Source organism: Phacochoerus africanus, chromosome 15 (assembly GCF_016906955.1).
Source record: "Phacochoerus africanus isolate WHEZ1 chromosome 15, ROS_Pafr_v1, whole genome shotgun sequence".
Classification (NCBI taxonomy): Eukaryota; Metazoa; Chordata; class Mammalia; order Artiodactyla; family Suidae; genus Phacochoerus; species Phacochoerus africanus.
Genome location: NC_062558.1, coordinates 7,370,901 through 7,389,152, shown reverse-complemented (window position 1 = coordinate 7,389,152; position 18,252 = coordinate 7,370,901). Strand labels below are relative to the sequence as shown.

The 18,252-nt window shown below is 46.2% G+C and overlaps 1 protein-coding gene across 3 annotated transcripts in view; it reads left to right on the top strand.

Annotated features, from left to right (window-relative positions):
• The window catches only part of LOC125116810 (tumor necrosis factor receptor superfamily member 10A-like), a 34,110-nt gene extending 16,628 nt beyond the window's left edge, over window positions 1-17,482 (top strand). The window contains exons 4-10 of one of the 3 annotated variants that reach the window (XM_047762370.1): window positions 429-540; window positions 1,496-1,569; window positions 1,657-1,755; window positions 2,246-2,277; window positions 2,753-2,923; window positions 12,619-12,694; window positions 13,745-17,482. In XM_047762370.1, the coding sequence (XP_047618326.1) occupies window positions 429-540; window positions 1,496-1,569; window positions 1,657-1,755; window positions 2,246-2,277; window positions 2,753-2,923; window positions 12,619-12,694; window positions 13,745-14,058 (878 nt within the window). In that variant the 3' untranslated portion in view covers window positions 14,059-17,482. Of the gene's footprint in view, window positions 1-428; window positions 541-671; window positions 1,358-1,495; window positions 1,756-2,245; window positions 2,278-2,752; window positions 2,924-12,618; window positions 12,695-13,744 lie in introns of those variants that run through there. The other 2 variants (XM_047762368.1, XM_047762371.1) reach the window with 2 other exon arrangements.
• Window positions 17,483-18,252: the final 770 nt, after the last annotated feature.

Below are 18,252 nucleotides of genomic sequence, written 5' to 3'. Positions count from 1 at the left end.
GCTAGGCCCGTCTTAGCCTTGTGCTCTGAGGCCAGGGGTGTTACTGGGCTTCTCTCAGCCTTCACAGCTTAGGGTCTCTCCACCCTTCGAGCAGGGCTAGGTTTTGGGAAGTCACCCAAGAGCTCCTCTCCACACAGGGTCTCTCAGATTATACCCTACCCTTCCTACTGACTCTGTGGGCTAAAAGATTTCCTTATCTATCCTAACGCATTCCATAGTGAATCATGCTCCTTTATTAATACATCGGGGTATTGCTGAAAGGTAAACGGGGGCTGTCCTTTATGCACTCCATATGTGTTGCTGCAGAATTTGACCCTCAAAAGTACAATGAACTCAAGAGAGTTGCGCGTGTGGGGGTTTGGGTGGCGAAGAAGGGTTGAGAGTCACTCGAGGGACGCAAATCCCCAAACCTGATCCTTTGTCTTCAGGCGAAGAAGAGAAGACCCCTTGCACAGCAACTGCGGACACACGGTGTGAGTGCAAGCCTGGAACTTTCCGTGACGAAAACTCCCCCGAGTTCTGCCAGAAATGCCGCACCAGGTGAGACGCAGGAGCCCAGGCGGTTTCCAGCAGCTCAAGGGAACTATCCCAGAGCCCCCTCCCGCCCCAGGCCTTCCCTGCGCCCGCCTGGGGGGGGGGGGGCCGCCCGAGCCCGCAGGCAGCCCCTCCCTGCCCCCCGCGCCTTCCCAGACCTCCTCAGCACCCTTCCCCTTCAGCCGGCTCACTGCTAAGGTTCCCCACACTGTCCGTGGCCCAGGAGAAGCTGTAGCTTCTTTTGATAGCAGAGGGAAGAAAATGAGTAGAATGCAGCCAAGCTCGCATTCGTCTGTGACAATGCCGTCGCACAAAGGGATTTTTCCTCGTTTGGGGGCAGGAAAGGGCCCACGAACACAAAGGTGCCCACAGGCGAGTCCTAAGGAGATGGGGCACGCGGCTCCTTCGAGGTTCCTTCCTGTGAAGCTCTGAGCCAGCCCAGCGGGCCTCACCCCCAGCCCTTGTTCCCCAAGAAGACGCGAATCTTCCCTCTTTGGGGTCTCAGGGGCCAGCAGTCCTGCGCTCTTCTCTGGCGCTCCAGTGTGGGCTGTGGCTGGTAGGCAGAGTCAGCAGGTGGAGGACCAGAGGGTCCTTGTATGAAAGGGCGACTGGCGGGGGAGGCTCAGCTTGTGCCCGAGCCCTTCTGACCCTTGACCTGGATGAGGTTCCCCCTCCCCCGGGCTCCCGCTGCAGCCAGGGAGGCCCAGGGCAGGCCTTGCAGAGAAGGCCCAGCGCCTGAGGAAGGGGCAGCTCTGAACACTCCGCAGGAGCCCTGGGGGCTGAAGTGCCCAAGCTCTGATCCTTCTCGCAGCCAACAAGGCGGGTGAGGGGACCCGGCCCTGCGGACAGGAGAGCCTGTTCCTCCGCCACTGTCCTGTCAGGGACACTGGGTGGGAGGTGCTTCCCTCTTTCGCCTCATCTGGCCAGCTTTCCCTGATGGATCCCCTGTGTCTGTACCCAGGTGCCCTGATGGGATGGTCATGGCCACGCCGTGTACCCCCTCGAGTGACCTCAAGTGTGTGGATCAAAAGTCAGGTACCCCGGGCAGTGGGGAGGCCCTGGATCCTGGAGAGCCAGTGACCACGAACCTGCAACCGCCCACCGCTTCCTCTCCCTCCTCAGGCAATTTACAACTGGTGTTCGCAATTGCAGTTCCTTGTTTAGTTGTCGTTTTTGTGGTGGTGGTGATCGCATGCTGCCTCTGCAAGTACAAAGTTCAAGGTGAGGTACCAGGATGGAAGGGGGAGGCACGGGCCCCTCCTCCATCTCCCCAGTCTTCCTGGTGCCCTGGCCTGGCTCTGATCTTGGTCCCCAGGATCCCTCTGCACCTCCCACCTCACCTGCTCCTACGAGGGCCAGGATCCCCTCAGTCCCACATCTCAGCGGATGGTCCCCTGGTCCCCATGGCCACGGAGAAAGGGGCCAGGTCAGCTCTTCATGCCTTCAGGGCCCCCAGCCGCGGCAGAGAGGTGGTCCGCACCTCGCTTGGGTGACAAGAGTCAGGAGGGTTTATACCGCAGAACCCAGCAGAGATTTTATGTGTGTTTCCTTTTACTTCATTTCCCCCCATCTCTTCTCTGTCCCTGAGGGTTCCCCCGAGTTGGAATGGGCCCGTCCTTGTCCCCAGGCCTGGGGCTCCTTGTTCAGTATCTGTCCTGTCCCTGGGGAGGGACTCTCCCCCCTCCTCAGGTGGCTGCTACTTCTCTTCCAGGTTATGGACTGGACCCCAAATGCATGGACAAAGTGAGTTGGTTTCTCCAGGACCTGGTGGCATCAGGCCCTCAGCAACGGCTTCCCACCCACCCCAGGGCCCCGGGTGGACACAGTGCCCAGTTTGCCCTGTGCTATGGTCCCTGGCTCTGTCAAGTGGGGTGGGGGCTCTGGGCTGACTTGTAGGGGCGCCATTGTTCTGTTGAGAGCAGCCCTAAGGCCGGTTGGCAGGGCTAGTGCTGTGCTTCTTACTGCTTGTAAGACACCCTCACCTCCTAACCCTAGATGGACCCTGGGGCTGGGGGTTGTCCAGCAGGGGTGCTGAGCCCCCCCTTAGCACAGCACCAGGGTCCTGGGGCCATCGGCAGGGCCATGGATGTGGTGAGTCTGTACCCAGCTGGGGGGCACAGCATGGGAGTAAGTAGGGAGGCAGAACCCTCCGTGTCCCCCCAGCTGCTGCGAGGATCTGTAGGTATGGACTCCTGAGTCAGCTCTTTGCCCTCCCAAGGTCCTTTTCTGGCGATCACATCCCTCAAGAGGGCCTGCAGCTCAGGATAACAAGCTGATGTGTGGAGATTCACTGTCCACTCTGCTCACCAAGAAGGAACAAGAAGACCAGGAGCAGGACAAGCTGGCAGATGTCACAGTACAGTCCTCAGGGGAAGCAGAACATCTGCTGGTGAGTGTGACGCCCTGGCCCCTCTACTTGCTCAGGACTGTGGTGGTAGAAATAGGGAAAGGCCAATGCTGATCAGGCCTCCTATCCTGTGGGAGGAAAATCAGGGTCCTGAAGGGGAAGTCACTACTCTGATACGGTAGGCTATCAGCTGTATGCAATGTTACAGTACTTGTTATCTGTACAGTTCTCACCATATATCCTTAGTCTAGAACAGGCAGACACTCCCATATTTGCTGAATGATTGAATGAGGGCTGCATAATATTCCACTGCATAAGCTGTAAAATAATATAGTAAGCAATTCTTCATAATAATAGAAGTATCAGATTTGTTACAAAATTATTATTATGTTGAACATATATAAAAATAAATTTCAGTCTAGGTAGCTGATCATATTTATGTGGTCACTTCTTAGAAGTTTGAGGTTATTGTGTAGAAGTGCCTTTTTACCGTGTACACACACATGCACATTCAGTTTGGGTTCATGTCAGTTCATCAGTTTTGACTTGAGTAGTCAATCTGTAGAAACATTTTTTATTCCTCATAAGCTTAGAAAGTCCCCCCAGCTTGAGATGGAATTCTTTCATTTCTTAGAATTTTCAAATTTAATGATTTTAGCGCATAACAACATTATCTAACTGGAATTTATTTGGTGATATGATATGATGCAGGGAGCTCCTGAATTCCAAGGCACAGTCTCCTTCCTCCAACCCAATTTGGCAGTCAGGTCTCCCATTTCCCTCTGCTTTTGATCTCTCCTTTATCACAGGTGAAATGTTTATTGGACAATGATCTCTTTCCATCTAGAGTATTCCTTTCTGGTTTTTCTTCCACGTTGACAGTTGATGCTTGAACAAAGCTGAGATTAGGGACGTGGACCCTCCAAAATCCACATATTCATGGCCCTGCATCCTCCAATTCAACCACCTTTGTATTTTCTAGTGCTATAGTATATATTTCATGAAAAAAATCCACAAATGAACTCATGCCATTCAAGGGCCAACTATATACTATATTCTTTTAAAAGCAAAGGTATAAAGGGAAACAAACAAACAAGGCCAATAATCCCTCCTTCTTGATTAATCACTTTCCACATTTTTTCACAGCAGTTAATACATATCCAGAGTGAGAAAATTTACGTAGTATAGAAAGTTTCTCAGACCCATAGGGCTGTGGGAAATAAAGACTGCATCTTAAAGAGTGCATAGAAAATCTCGCAGCCCCTGGGACCCAGGGCATGTCAATAATTTGAAAGAGGTCTTCCTCAGACCTCCCTGCTAATCTTGGAGAGTCCTGCAGAGGCAAGAGGCAACTGGAACTCATCCTGGGATCACAGACTCTGCTAGCAGCAATTTTGGGGAGTTTGTTCTACCATGTGGGCACTGGCTCTGGCAGGGAGGCATATTTTGGAGTCCTCTCTTTAGCTTATTAGCTTCAGGACCCAGCCCTGGCCCTACCCACCAACATACAGGCACCAGCACTGGGATGCCTCAGGCCAAGCACCTAGCTGGGTAGGGACATAACCCCACCCACCAGCAGGCAGGCTGACTTAAAGCTCCCTGAAGTCACAGCTGCCTCTGGACAACCCTGTCCACCAGAGGACTTGCACCTGGACCCATACACCAGTGTGCATGTGCTAGACCCAGGAACCCCTAGGGCTCTGCAGCCAGAGACTCAGCTCCATCCATCCATGGGAAGGCACCAGCCCCAGGACCCACTGGGCCCCAGCACTAGAACCACCACAGCCCCACAGCCTGCCTTACCAGGTCCCAGCCAACACATCGACAGGCTGGCATCAGCTCCTGGAATGCCCCAAGCCCAAGCCATGGCCAATAGCAGGCTAACTATAGCTCTGAGACACATTTAGCCCTCCCAGCCAGAAGCCCCAGGATCCAATCCCACCCACCAGTGCGCTGACACCAGCCTCAGGATTCCCAGGACCCATGGGACCTGGTTCTGCACACCAGTGACTGGCACTAGCTCAGATCCCCTGAGGAGTAACACCTCAACACACACTGCAATTAAAATGGCAAAAATTAAAGATAAAGAGAGATTATTAAAAGCAGCAAGGGAAAAGCAACAAGTAACATACAAGGGAAGTCCCTTAAGGCCATAAGCTGACTTTTCAGCAGAAACTGTGCAGGCCAGAAAGAGTGGAATGATATATTTAAAGTGTTGAAAAGGAAAAACTCGCAAACAAGAATACCCACCAAGTCTCTAATTCGTATTTGATGAACAGATCAAAAGTTTTACAGACCCAAAACCCTGAAAGAGTTCGGCACCATTAAACCAGCTTTACAAGAAATTTTAATGAGACTTCTCTCAGTGGAAAAGAAAAGGGCACAGCTAGAAACATGAACATTACAAAACTAAAAAGCTAACTGATAAAGGCAAATATATAGCAAAGGTAGCAAATCAACCACATACAAAGAGAGTAGGAAGATAAAAGACAGACATAGTAAAATTATCTCTATCCACAATAAGTAGTGATGAAATATACAAAGCAAGATATGAAATGTGTCAGAAATAGAAAATGAGGGGCAAAAGAATCAAAAAGCAGAGTTTTTAAAATACTTTTGAAATTAAGAGATCAGCAACTTAAAATAATCACATCAATATAGATAAACCTTAGAGTAACCACAAACCAAAATGTAAACACACATAGTGAAAGGAATACAACCGTAACCATAAAGATAGTCACAGGGAAAAGAACAAAAGAAGAAAAAGGAAAAAGAAAAAGAACTAACAAAAAAAGACCCCTGAAAACAACTAACAAAATAGCAATAAGCACATACTTATCAATAACTACTTTAAATATATTAAGACTAAATGCTCCAGTCAAAAGACATTGAGTGGCTAAATGGATACACAAACAAGATCCATATATATGCTACCTCCAAGAGACCCTCTTAAGCTCTAAACACATACAGACTGAAAATGAGGTGATGGAAAAAGTATCCTCTGCAAATGAAGTCCAGGGGAGCAATACTTATATCAGACCAAATGAACTTTAAAACCAAGAATGTAACAAGAGACAAAGAAAGACATGACTTAATGATCAAGGGTTTAACCCAAGAAAAAGATACAACAAGTGTAAATATATATGCTGTCAGTATAGGAGCACCTAAATACTTAAAGCAAATATGAATAGACATAAAGGGAGAAATGGACAGCAAAACTATGGTAGGAGACATTAACACTCCACTAACATCAATGGACAATTCATCCAGACAAAATCAATAAGGAAGCACTGGCCTTAAAAGGCACATTGGAGCAGATATACTTAATTGATATATATATATAAAATTAATTGATGTATATATCAACATACATATAGCACATACCATCCAAAAGCAGCAAAATAGACATTTTGCTGTACACAGTTGTGCACAGAATATCTCTCCAGGATAGAGCACATGCTAGGCCACAAAACAAGCCTCATTAATTTAAGAAAATTGAACTCATATCAAGCATCTTCTCTGGCCACAACGCTATAAACCTAGCAATCAACTACAAGAAAAAAACGCAAAACCTGCAGGCATGTGGAGACTAAACAGTATGTTACTGAACAACCAATGGATCACTGAAAAAGTCAAGGAAGAAATTTTTAAAAATGCAAGGAGTCAAATGAAAATGAAAATACAATGATCCAAAAGCTATGGGACATAGCAAAAGCAATTCTAAAAGAGAAGTTTATAGTGATGCAAGCTTACTTCAGGAAATAAGAAAAAACTCAAATAAAAAAAAAATCTAACCTTACACCGCAAGGAACTAGAAAAAGAAGAATAAACAAAATCTCAAGTAGTAGGAAAGAAATCAAGAGAAAAAATCAAAGAAACTAAAAGCTGGTTCTTTGAAAAGATAAACAAAATTGACAGACTCTTAGAAAGGCTCATAAAGAAAAAAAAGAGAGGGCCCAAATCAATAAATCAGAAATGAGTAAAGAAGTTACAGCCAACACCACAGAAATACAAATAATTATAAGAGAGTACTATGGAAAACTTAATGCCAGTAAAATGGACAACAAAGAAGAAATGGACAAATTCTTAGAAAGCTATAATCTTTGAAGATTGAACCAGGGAGAAATAGAAAGTAGGAACACACCAGTTGCCAGTAATGAAATCGAATCATAAATCAAAAAAACTTCCAACAAACCAAAGTCTAGGAACAGATGCCTTCACAGGGTAATTCCACCAAACATTGAGAGAAGAATTAACACCTGTCCTTCCCAGACTCTTCCAGAAAATTGCAGAAGGCAGGAGTTTCTATTGTGGCTCAGCATGTTATAAACCCAACTAGTATCCACAAGGATGCAGTTTCCATCCCTGGCCTCACTTGGTGGGTTAAGGGTCTGGCACTGTTGTGAGCTGTGGTGTAGGTTGCAGACACGACTCAGATTCCAGATCCCTTGTTGCTATGGCTGTGGGGTAGGTTGGCAGCTGCAGCTCCAATTCAACCCCTGTCCTGAGAACTTCCGTATATCACAGGTGCAGCTATTAAAAAAATGCAGAGGAAGGAACAGTTCTGAATGAGGCCAGCATCATCCTGATACCAAAACCAGACAAAAATATCACACACAAAAAAATTACAATCCAATGTCACTGATGAATATATATGCAAAAACCCTCAACAAAATATTAGCAAAGCAAATCCAACAATACATCAAAAGGATCTATACTGTAATTAAATGGGATTTATCCCAGTGAAGCAAGGATTTCTCAATAACTTAAAATCAAGCCATGTGATATACCACATCAACAAACTGAAGAATAAAAACCATATGATCATCTCAATAGATGCAGAAGATTTTGACAAAATTCAACATCTATTTATGATAAAAATTCTCTGCAAGTGGAGATAGAGGGAACGTACCTCAACATAATAAAGGCCATATATGACAAACAGCTAACATCATACTCAATGATGAAAAGTTGAAAACACTTCCTCTAAGATGAGGAACAAGGTAAGGATGCCCACTCTCACCATTTTTATTCAACATGGTATTGGAAGTCCTAGCCACAGCAATCAGACAAGAAATAAGGAAGGGAAGAAGTAAAACTGTTACTGCTTACAAATGGAATAATACACATAGAAAATACTAAAGTACCGCTAGAAAACTACTAGATCTCCTCAATGAATTTGTTAAAGTTGTAGATTATAAAATTAATATACAGAAACCTGTTGCATCTCTATACACTAAGAACAAACCATCAGAAAGAGAAATTAAAATAATTTCATTCACCATCACCTCAAAAAGAATAAAATACTTAGGAATAAATCTAAGGAGGTAAAAGACCTGTACTTAGAAAACTGTAAAATACTGATGAAAAGAAATGGAAAGCGACCTGAACAAGTGGAAAGATTTACTGTGTTCATGGATTGGAAGACAATATTGTTAAAATGCTCACTCTATCCAAGGCAATCTATGGGTTCAATGCAATCCCTATCAAAATAGAAACAGAATAAATAATTTTTTGGGACACACTCACTATATATGGAAGTTCCTGGCCCAGGGAGTGAATTTAAGCCACAGCTGAGAACTACGCCATATCTGCAGCAACACTGGATCCTTATCCCACTTCACTGGGCCAGGGATCAAACCCGCACCACCACAGAGACAATGCCAGATCCTTAACCCACTGCACCACAGTGGGAACTCCAAGAATAAATAATTTTTAAATTTGTGTGGAAACGCAAAAGACGCTGAATAGCCAAAACAATCTTGAGAAAAAACAAAATTGGAAGTATAATGTTCCTTGATTTCATACTATACTACAAAGCTGCAACAACAGATACACAGATCAATAGGACAGACTAGAGAGCCTGGAAAGAAACCCATGCACTTAAGGTCAATTAATCTCTGACAAAGGAGGCAAGAATATACAATGTAGAAAAGATATTCTGTTCAGTAAATGATGCTAGGAAAACTGGACAGCTACATGTAAAAGAAGGAAATTAGAACATTTTCTTACACCATATACAAAAATACCTCAAAATGGATTAAAAACCTAAGTATAAAGCCAGAAACCATAAAAATCCTAGAAGAAAACATATGCAGAACACTCTTTGACATACATTGTAGCAATGTTTTTTGGATCTGTTGCCTAATGCAAGGGAAACAAAATAAATAAATGGACTTAATTAACCTTCAAAGCATTTACATGGAGTTCCCATGTGGCTCAGCAGGTTAAAGATCCAGAGTTGTTACTTCAGTGGCTTAAGTTGCTGCTGGGGTACAGTTCAGTCCCTGGTTTAGGAATTTCTGCATACTGTGGGTACAGTCAAAAAAAAAAACTTTTTTTTTTTTGTCTTTTGTCCTTTTTAGGGCCGTACTCGCCGCATGTGGAGGTTCCCAGGCTAGACTCGCCGCATGTGGAGGTTCCCAGGCTAGGGGTCTAATCGGAGCTGTAGCCACTGGCTTATGCCAGAGCCACAGCAATGCCAGGTGTCTGAGCCGGGTCTGCCACCTACACCACAGCTTACAGCAACGCCAGATCCTTAACCCACTGAGCCAGGCTAGGGATCGAACCTGAAACCTCATGGTTCCTAACTGGATTTATTTCTGCTGCACCACAATGGGAACTCCCCCCAAAATTTTTTTAAGTAAAAGCTTTTGCACATCAAAGAAAAACCATTGGAAAAACAAAAAGACACCCCACTAAATGAGAGAAAGTATTTGCAAATAATATGACCGTAAAAGGTTAATATCCAGCAGAATAGATAGCTCCTACAACTCAATGTCAAAATACCCCAGACAACTTAATTAAAAAATGGACAGAAGGGGAGTTCCAGTTGTGGCTCAGGGGAAACGAATCCAACTAGTATCCATGAGGATGCAGGTTCTATCCCTGGCCTCGCTCAGTGGGTTAAGGATCTGGCATTGCCATGAGCTGTGGTGTAGGTCACGGATGTGGCTTGGATCCCACGTTGCTATGGCTGTGGTGTAGGCAGGCAGCTACTGGTCCAATTCAATCCTCTGGCCTGGGAATTTCCATATGCCTCAGGTGCAGCCCTAAAAAATAACAACAACAAAAATGGACAGAAGGAGTTCCCACTGTGGTGCAATGTGATTGATGGTGTCTCTGCAGTACCAGGATGCAGGTTGAATCCCCAGCCCCTGCACAGAGTGTTAAAGGATCTGGCCTTGCTTCAGATGTGGCCTAAGTCACAACTGTGGCTGGGATCTGATCCCTGCCCCGGGAACTCCATATGCCTCGGGGACAGAAGACCTGAAAAGACATTTTTCTAAAGAGGAAGTGTAAATGGCCAACAAGTACATTAAAAGATGCGGGACATCACCAGTCATCAGAGAAATGCAAATCAAAACCACAATGTGATATCACTTCACACCTATCGGAGTGGCTATCATCAAATAGACCATAAAGAACAAGTGTTGAAGAGGATATGGAGAGGGAGTTCCTGTTGTAGCTCAGCAGGTTACGAACCCAACTAGTATCCAGGAGTTCGATCCCTGGCCCTGCTCAGTGGGTTAAGGATACGGTGTTGCCTCAAGCTGTGGTGTAGGTCAAAGTTGTAGCTTGGATTCTGTGTTGCTGTGGCTATGGCTGTGGCAGAGGCAAGCAGCTACAGCTCTGATTCAACCCCTAGCCTGGGAACTTCCATATGCCGCAAGCGCAGCCCTAAAAAGCAAAAAAAATTTAAAAAAGAGAATATGGAGAAAAAGGAACTCTTACACACTCTTAGTGGGAATGTATATTGGTGCAGCCACTGTCTAAAAAAACTAAAAATAGAACTACCACGTGATCCAGCAATTCCACTACTGGGTAAATAGCCAAAGAAAATGAAAACACTAATTCCAAAAGATACATGCACCACATTGTTCATAGCAGTATTATTTACAATTGCTGAGATACGGAAATAACCTTAGTGTCCATCAACAGATGAATGGATAAAGACGATGTGATATATGTATACAATGGAATACTACTCAGTCATAAAAAGACTGGACTTTTGCAATCAGCAGCAGTATGAATGGATCTGGAGGGTAGTATGCTTAGTGAAACAAGTCAGAGGCAGACAAATACTGTATGTTATCACTTGTATGTGGCATCTAAAAAATAAAAAACAGGAGTTCCCGTCATTGCTCAGTGGTAACAAACCCAGCTAGGATCCATATCCCTGGCCTCGCTCCGTGGGTTAATGATTTGGCATTGCAGTGAGCTGTGGTGCAGGTTGCAGACATGGCTCAGATACTGCGTTACTGTGGCTGTGGCGTAGGCCTGCAGCAACAGCTCTGATTCAGCCCCTAGCCTGGGAAGCTCCATGTGCTGCAGGCGCGGCCCTAAAAGGACAAAAGACAAAAATAAATAAATAAATTTTAAAAATTAAAAAATTAAAAATACAAGTGAATATAATATTTCGTTTATATAAATAAAAGAACAAAACAGAAACAGACTTATAGAGAACAAATTCGTGGTCATCAATTGGGAAAGGAAAGGTGTGAGGGCCAAAACAGGGGTAAAGGATTAAGAAGTACAAACTACTGTACAAAACAAATAGCTTCAAAAATAGAAGGTGTAGCACAAGGAATCTAGCCACTATTTATAATAATCTTAAATGGAGTGTAATCTATAAAAATTTTGAATCACTATATTGTATACTTGAAATTAATATATTATAACTTAATAACAATAATATAATATTATAAGTCAATAACAATAATTTTTAAAAAGGAGATAACATTTCAAGTCAAGGGTGTTTAATTATGACTCAATTAAGATTTGAGTTCTTCAGATAAATTATGTGTATTTCCTGTCAAAGCTGTTTTTTATATCGTGTTTTATTACTCTTATTGGTTGGATACTTTTATAATCCCATTTGTTGTTTCTGCTGTTTTTAACATTCCTCAAGACCTACATTCATTTTTAAGTACGGTGGCTTAAACCTTAAGGTTTTAAAAATATACAGTCATATTAAAATAATAATCATTGTTTCTGTCCCCTTCCGCTAGTCCTACCTCATTTTTGTTTCATCTCTTGCTTGCTGCATAGTCCAGAACATACAGTGTGCAAGGATGCTTAGAAAAGGCAGATATTTTGGTGTTGTTTTCATTTCATTGGGAATGCCTCCAATATTTCATCATCAGGAATGATGTTGACTCTTGTGTTCATATTGTAAAACTTTTAGATGCAGCCTCTTATTTTGAAAAAGTCAGAATTCATATTTATTTCTACCAAATGCCTTTCCAGTCTCCATGGAGACTATCAGATGCTTTTATTCCCTTCTTTAGACTACCGATATGGTACAGTATTGTTGATCAAAGCAGCCGCATATGCATGGAGTAACCCTCTCCTTTAGACTTTGCCAAGTGCCCTTGTAAATACTCTTCATCTGAGTCACGTCAAGCTGGGAGGGAGTGCCTGTCTCCCGAGGCGGTGGGTGGGAAAGGACTAGAAGGGGCAGAAGGGACTGCGTGGCGGTGGGAACGGTCCCTGTCCTGATTGAGGGACGGCGGCTCGGCCGCATGAGGTCGTCGAGGCTGGAGCAGACACGTAGGAGGTGAGCCCTACCGCAGGGAGCCTGTCCCTCCACGAGCACACGAGCCTGGGAGCTGCTCAGGGTGGCAGGTTGCTCTCCGTCTCTGTAGAGACCCGGGAGGACAGGTGGCTGCCCTGGTCACTCAGCGAATCCGGGACCCCTGACGAAGACTGAGACCTTTCTCCACTGCGTTTCACAGGAACCGGCAGCAGCTGAAGGGTCTCGGGTGCGCAGAGGGCCACTGGTTCCTGCAGACGGTGAAGACCCCACAGAATGTGAGTGTTTGTCCCTGGACCGTGGACTAGGAGTGGAGGGACGCGCGACAGTGTCTTCACTGCGTCCCCACAGCTGTGAGGGCAGCTGAGAGCGGGGATGGCTTGTGCCTGGGCCATCCAGACTCCAAAGGCCTCAGAGCCAGGTCTGCCCACTCTGAGGCCCCTCAGGGGCTGTGCCGTCCAGCAGGGCACCCACTGGCCCCAGGAGGCTGTGGGGCAGCTGACCTGTGGCCAAATTGGATGAGCTGTGTTAGAACTCGACCCCGTATCTCAAAGAATTGGTAGAACACAGGAATGTAATAGGTCCCATCAACAATTTTTGACCGTTATTACATTTTGAGATGAACATTTTGGAATGTAGTGAGTCTGTGCCCTATTTTATGGAAATTAGTATAACTTGTGAACATTTTACGTTTTCCAGCGTAGCTGTTAGAGAATATGAACTCTATTCAGCGGCCACCTTAGGTACCTATGCACGGTGGTGTGCACTGCGTTGCACACGCTTGCCCTGCATCCCCAGTACAGTCCCACGAGGCGGGCGGCCTCGGCTCCACTTCACACGTTAGCGTCTGTTTGTCCCCATCCAGCTCAGGGAGGCCGAGCTGAGTGTGAAGCCAGAGACCTTCCACCCTCCAGGCCTTGCTGGGTCCCCAGTGCCGAGGTGGCAGCTGGGGCCCTGAGGCTCACGAGAGGGGCGGGTGCCCCCCTGAGTCTCCTGAGAGGGGCGGGTGGCCCCCTCTGTCTCCTACCACTGCTGCCTTCTCCCTCCATGACGTCCATTTCCCCTCCCCGGGGGGCCCTTCTCCCTCACTTAGGACAGGATTCTCTGGTGACCTTGACTCCCTACAGTGTGCTGGGGACATAGGGGGCCCAGGCGGCGTGTGGCCTGATTTCTCTGTAGGTGGGAAGCAGGTCAGGGATGCAGAGCAGCAGCTGCCTCAGCAGGGGGAGCTCTTCAGGTCCCGCCCTGGGGTCCAGGCCTGCCCGAGGGTCCTCGGCCCTTTCTGAAGCTGGTCCCAACCTTCTCTCTGTGACTTTCCCCCAACCTAGGCTTGAGGCAGTGCTTTGATGACTTTTCCACCATCGTGCCTTATGATGCCTGGGACAAACTCATGAGGAAGATGGGCCTCACCCAAAATGAGATCCGTCAGAGCAGAGATCGCGCCCAGATCACCGGGGATGCCTTGTATGAGATGCTGGAGACCTGGGTCCGCTGCAAAGGGCGGGAGGCCTCAGTCAACGACCTCCTCGATGCCTTAGCAGCACTGGGGCAGAGACACGCAAAGGAGAAAATTGAGGACATGCTGGTGGGCTCCAGAAAGTTCGTCTTCAAAGAAGGTGAAGCTGGTGCTGCTGTGTCCTGAGGGTAAAAGGATCTCTTTATGAAACCACAGCTTCCCTACTTTATGTTTTTTCCTGGAAAGGGAAGCACGATTAGATACCAGCCTGAAAGAAACATCAGGTACTTGGACCAAATACTTGAATGAAGTCTACCTTCGGATATATGCCGCACTTGTAAAGTTCTAGAACTTTTTGGTTAAACTAGAGTAATTTTTGTGAAATGTCATTGATAAGCGATGGTGGAAACATTTATGAATATGTGCGTGAATTTACTGAGAGCTGATTTAGGATATCATTCTGTTCAGGACACTCTGTTATCCTAACAGAATTGCACTTTTTACTTGTACTTTTTATAATGTGAGTTCCATTTGGATTGATATGCTTATTCTTAATTGTCTAACTGTACTATGATATTTTAGTTATACATTTGTCTATTTTATATTTTTGTATATTTGTATAAATGCACAAAACTTTTTGGAAATGCACTTACTCGGTTGCCTGCATGAGTTCCTAAAATAGGAGCAAGCAACAATAAGAAAAGAAATCCAAAGAAGGAAGAGGAAAAAGCCCATCGCTTTAGGAGGCATCATTGAGTTCAGTTCTCCCTCATATGGGAGTTTAACTTGTCTAGGAGTAGATAACCAACTTTTAAAGTGTCCATCATTTCCAACTGATTATTTTATAGATATAGGATTATTTATATTATTTATTGGTAAATGTTTACAAATGAGCAGATGGGTCTGTTATATACAGGCTTTATTATGTTGAGGTATGTTTCTTCTATGTCCATTTAGCAGAGTTTTTTTAATTATCATTGTAAATGGATGTTGAATTTTGTCACAATCTTCTGCATCTGTTTTGATGATCATACGGTTTTTATGCTTCAGTTTGCTGGTATGCTATACTATATGGGTTGATTCGCAGATATTGGAAAAATCCTTGCATTCCTGGGATAAATCCCACGTAATCATGGTATAGATTCTTTTGATGTATTGTTGGATTTGGTTTGCTGATATTTTGTTGAGGAGTTTTGCACATATGTTCATCGGTGATATTGGATGGCAATTTTCTTTTTTCGATGATATCTTCGTCTGGATTTGGTATCAGTTTGATGCTGGCCTCATAGAATGAGTTCAGAAGTGTTCCTTCCTCTACAATTCTCTGGGATATTTTGAGAAAGATAGGTGTTAATTCTCGCGATGTTTGGGGGAATTATTCTGTGAAGGCTTGTTGGGTTTTTTTTTTTATTATTTGGTTTGTGGGTTTATTATTATTATTGTTATTATTACTGATTCAATTTTGACTGGTCCCAGAAGAGGGTCTGAGAACAGTTTGGGGCCACAGCCTGTAGGATTGTGGGTTTTTTTGCACTTAGTGTCTGCCCCCTGCCCTCTGGAGGCTGTCCGGAGGCTGGTGTAGGCTTCCTGGAGGGCAGGGCCTGTGCCTGCCCACTGGGGAGTGGATCTGGGTCTTGGCCTTCTGGTGGGTAGTGCCAAGGCTTGGGTGGCTCTGCGAAGTCTTTAGGCAGTCTGTCTGCTGATGGGTGGGGCTGTGTCTCAGCTCAGTTAGTTGTTTGGCTTGAGGCATCCCAGCACTGGTGCCTAAAGCAGTTGCGGGGGGAGGCCGGTCTTGGGAGTTAAGAGGGAGGATCCCACAATGGTGCCAGCCAGCACCAGTGTCCACCAGTAGGAGCTCCAAAGTATGGCTGCTACCAGTATATATGTCCCCAGGGTGCGCTGCACCCATGCCTTTCCTCTCTGGGACACTAAGCAGCAAGTAGGTCGGGCCAGGCTCCTCTAGAGTTACTGCTTTTTGCTCTAGGTTCCAGTGCATGTGAGGTTTTGGGTCCACCTTTTAAGAGTGAAGTCTCTATTTCTTCCAGTTCTTCAGGACATCTGAAATTAGGGATGCCTTCAAAGCCAAATGCTTTAGAGGCTCATCTTGCTGGTGCTGGGCTGGGGAGCCCGATGTGAGGCTCAGAGCTGTCCTGTAGAAGTAACCTCTGCAGTGTGATTATTCTACACTTTGTGGCTCGTCCAACCAGGGGAATGGGACTTGATTATACTGCGTGTCCACCCCTCCCACTCAACTCATAGCGGTTCCTTCTTTGTCTTTAGTTGTAGAAGATCTATCCTGGTAGGTTCCAGTCTTTTTCATCAGTGGTTTTCTGCAGAGAGTTGTGATTTGGGGGTGAGGCCATGAGCTCAGGGTCTTTCTACTCTGTCATCTTGGCTGATCTCTGTATTACAATTTTGAGAATAAAAACATGAAAACTGGAGTTCCCATCGTGGCTCAGTGGTTAACAAATCCGACTAGGAACCATGAGGTTGCAGGTTCGATCCCTGGCCTCGCTCAGTGGGTTAAGGATCTGGCATTGCCGTGGGCTGTGGTGTAGTTTGCAGACGCGGCTCGGATCCCGTGTTGCTGTGGCTCTGGCATAGGCCGGCGGCTACAGCTCCAATTAGACCCCTAGCCTGGGAATCTCCATATGCGGTGGAAGCTGCCCTAGAAATGGCAAAAAGACAAAAAGACAAAAAAAAAAAAGCCAACCAAACAAAAAACGCATGAAAACTGGCTTCCACTTGTGACTCCTCCCTTCCCGTAGCTCCTCCTCCTTTACCTTTACTCCTTCTTTAACTATCCCTCCCAGCCCTTAGTGGGAGGTGTCCCACTGCAGCTCCCTCCCCTCAGGTGAAGGGTGGCAAACCACTTTCTTACTTTTAAAAATATTTTGTAACCACTTCAGCCCTTCTTCTACCATCCCTCTCCCTGCAGTATTGCAGTCATGGCAGGATAATGTTACGGAAGTTGTCATTCTTGGGTTTAGGATTTTTCCATTCTCAAAACTGTCTCCAAGAGTGGTATGGCTGGGCCCAAACTGGAATTGGCTGAGCATTTAGGCATGTTCAGGGTATGGTGTTCTAATGGAGTTTGGTAGGGGTCCTACCTCAGTGGCCTTGGTGCCATGTCCCCTCCCCCTTCTTTCCAGAGGTCCTGCCTGGCTGCCCCTCCCTTTCCTGGAAGTCGGGTGTTTTCCTGCCCTCGCTGTTCGTTCTGGTAGGACACTGTTCATCTTCGGAGAGAGAAATGAATTCTTGGCAATCACGTTCGGTTCACTTGTCCCTTTCTCGGAGGACTTCCTTGAGTGCCTTCTAAAGTATTAGCCTTGTCAGTGTTTGTCATGTTTATTTCAGGTAATCATAAGGAGAGCATGAGATTGTCTTTTTTGTTTCATATCCAGTCCAAATAGCACCTGACCAACGAAAGGCACTTAATAAGTGTTTCATTAGTGACTGGGTATCTTTTCATGCTTCTCTCCATTGGAAGTTCCCACCTTTGAAGAATTTGTTGGAAATATCAAACAATGCAAGAAAGGCCATTTAGGTACAAAATACTCATGTGTTTATGAATTCATGACCAAATTAAATATGCAATTTTATATAAAAAGAGGCGTGTGTGTTTTTCTTCCCCATTCTCTTTCTCTCCTGCAGCAGCTGAGTGACACAGGTGCAGGGTATGTTGTCTTGCTGCGACCCACTCCTTTTTCCTTTTATGCCTCAGGCTCACCCTACATGGGTGTCTCCTGCTCTGACTCTGGTTTCCTGTCACTAGGTTCTTGGGGGACAGGAATTCAGTCCTCCTCCTTGTCCTTCCCCTGGGAGAGGGACCCCAGCTTGGCCCCATTCCCCCACAGCCACCCCAGGTGGTGTCTGGGTCACACCTGGGCCTGTTAGGCTCCCACAAGGTGCCGACTGGCTTTGACAGAGCTGTTGGGAAGAGGCAGTGGGCCCCTGGGGGGGCGGGACCCTGCTTTCTGGGGTCATCCTATGGCCTCACATCCATGGTCTCTTGCAACTCCCCCCCCCCCACCCCCTCTGCACCCTCATCACTGCGCCAGTTGACTCGCCCTGCAACCTCATGGAGATTCAATACCCTTATATGGGACCTTAGGCTCTGCTTCTCCCACCCACCTAGAGTTCCTGGGAGGCCCCATAGCCCCTCTTCTGTCCCCTTCCAAGAGTGAAGGTTCTGGGTGCAGAGCTGCACCCCCACACCCCTAGGGGGCTCCCCTCCTGCCCCTGCCCATGGTTCCTCAGCCCCACTGTGAAGCCAAGGACTACAAGCTCAGCGGACGGGAACTGACCAGCCAGTAGAGGGCAGCACACATCTGTTTCCCAGCCCACCTCCTGGAGGACTTGCGGGGGGTGGGGGGAGCC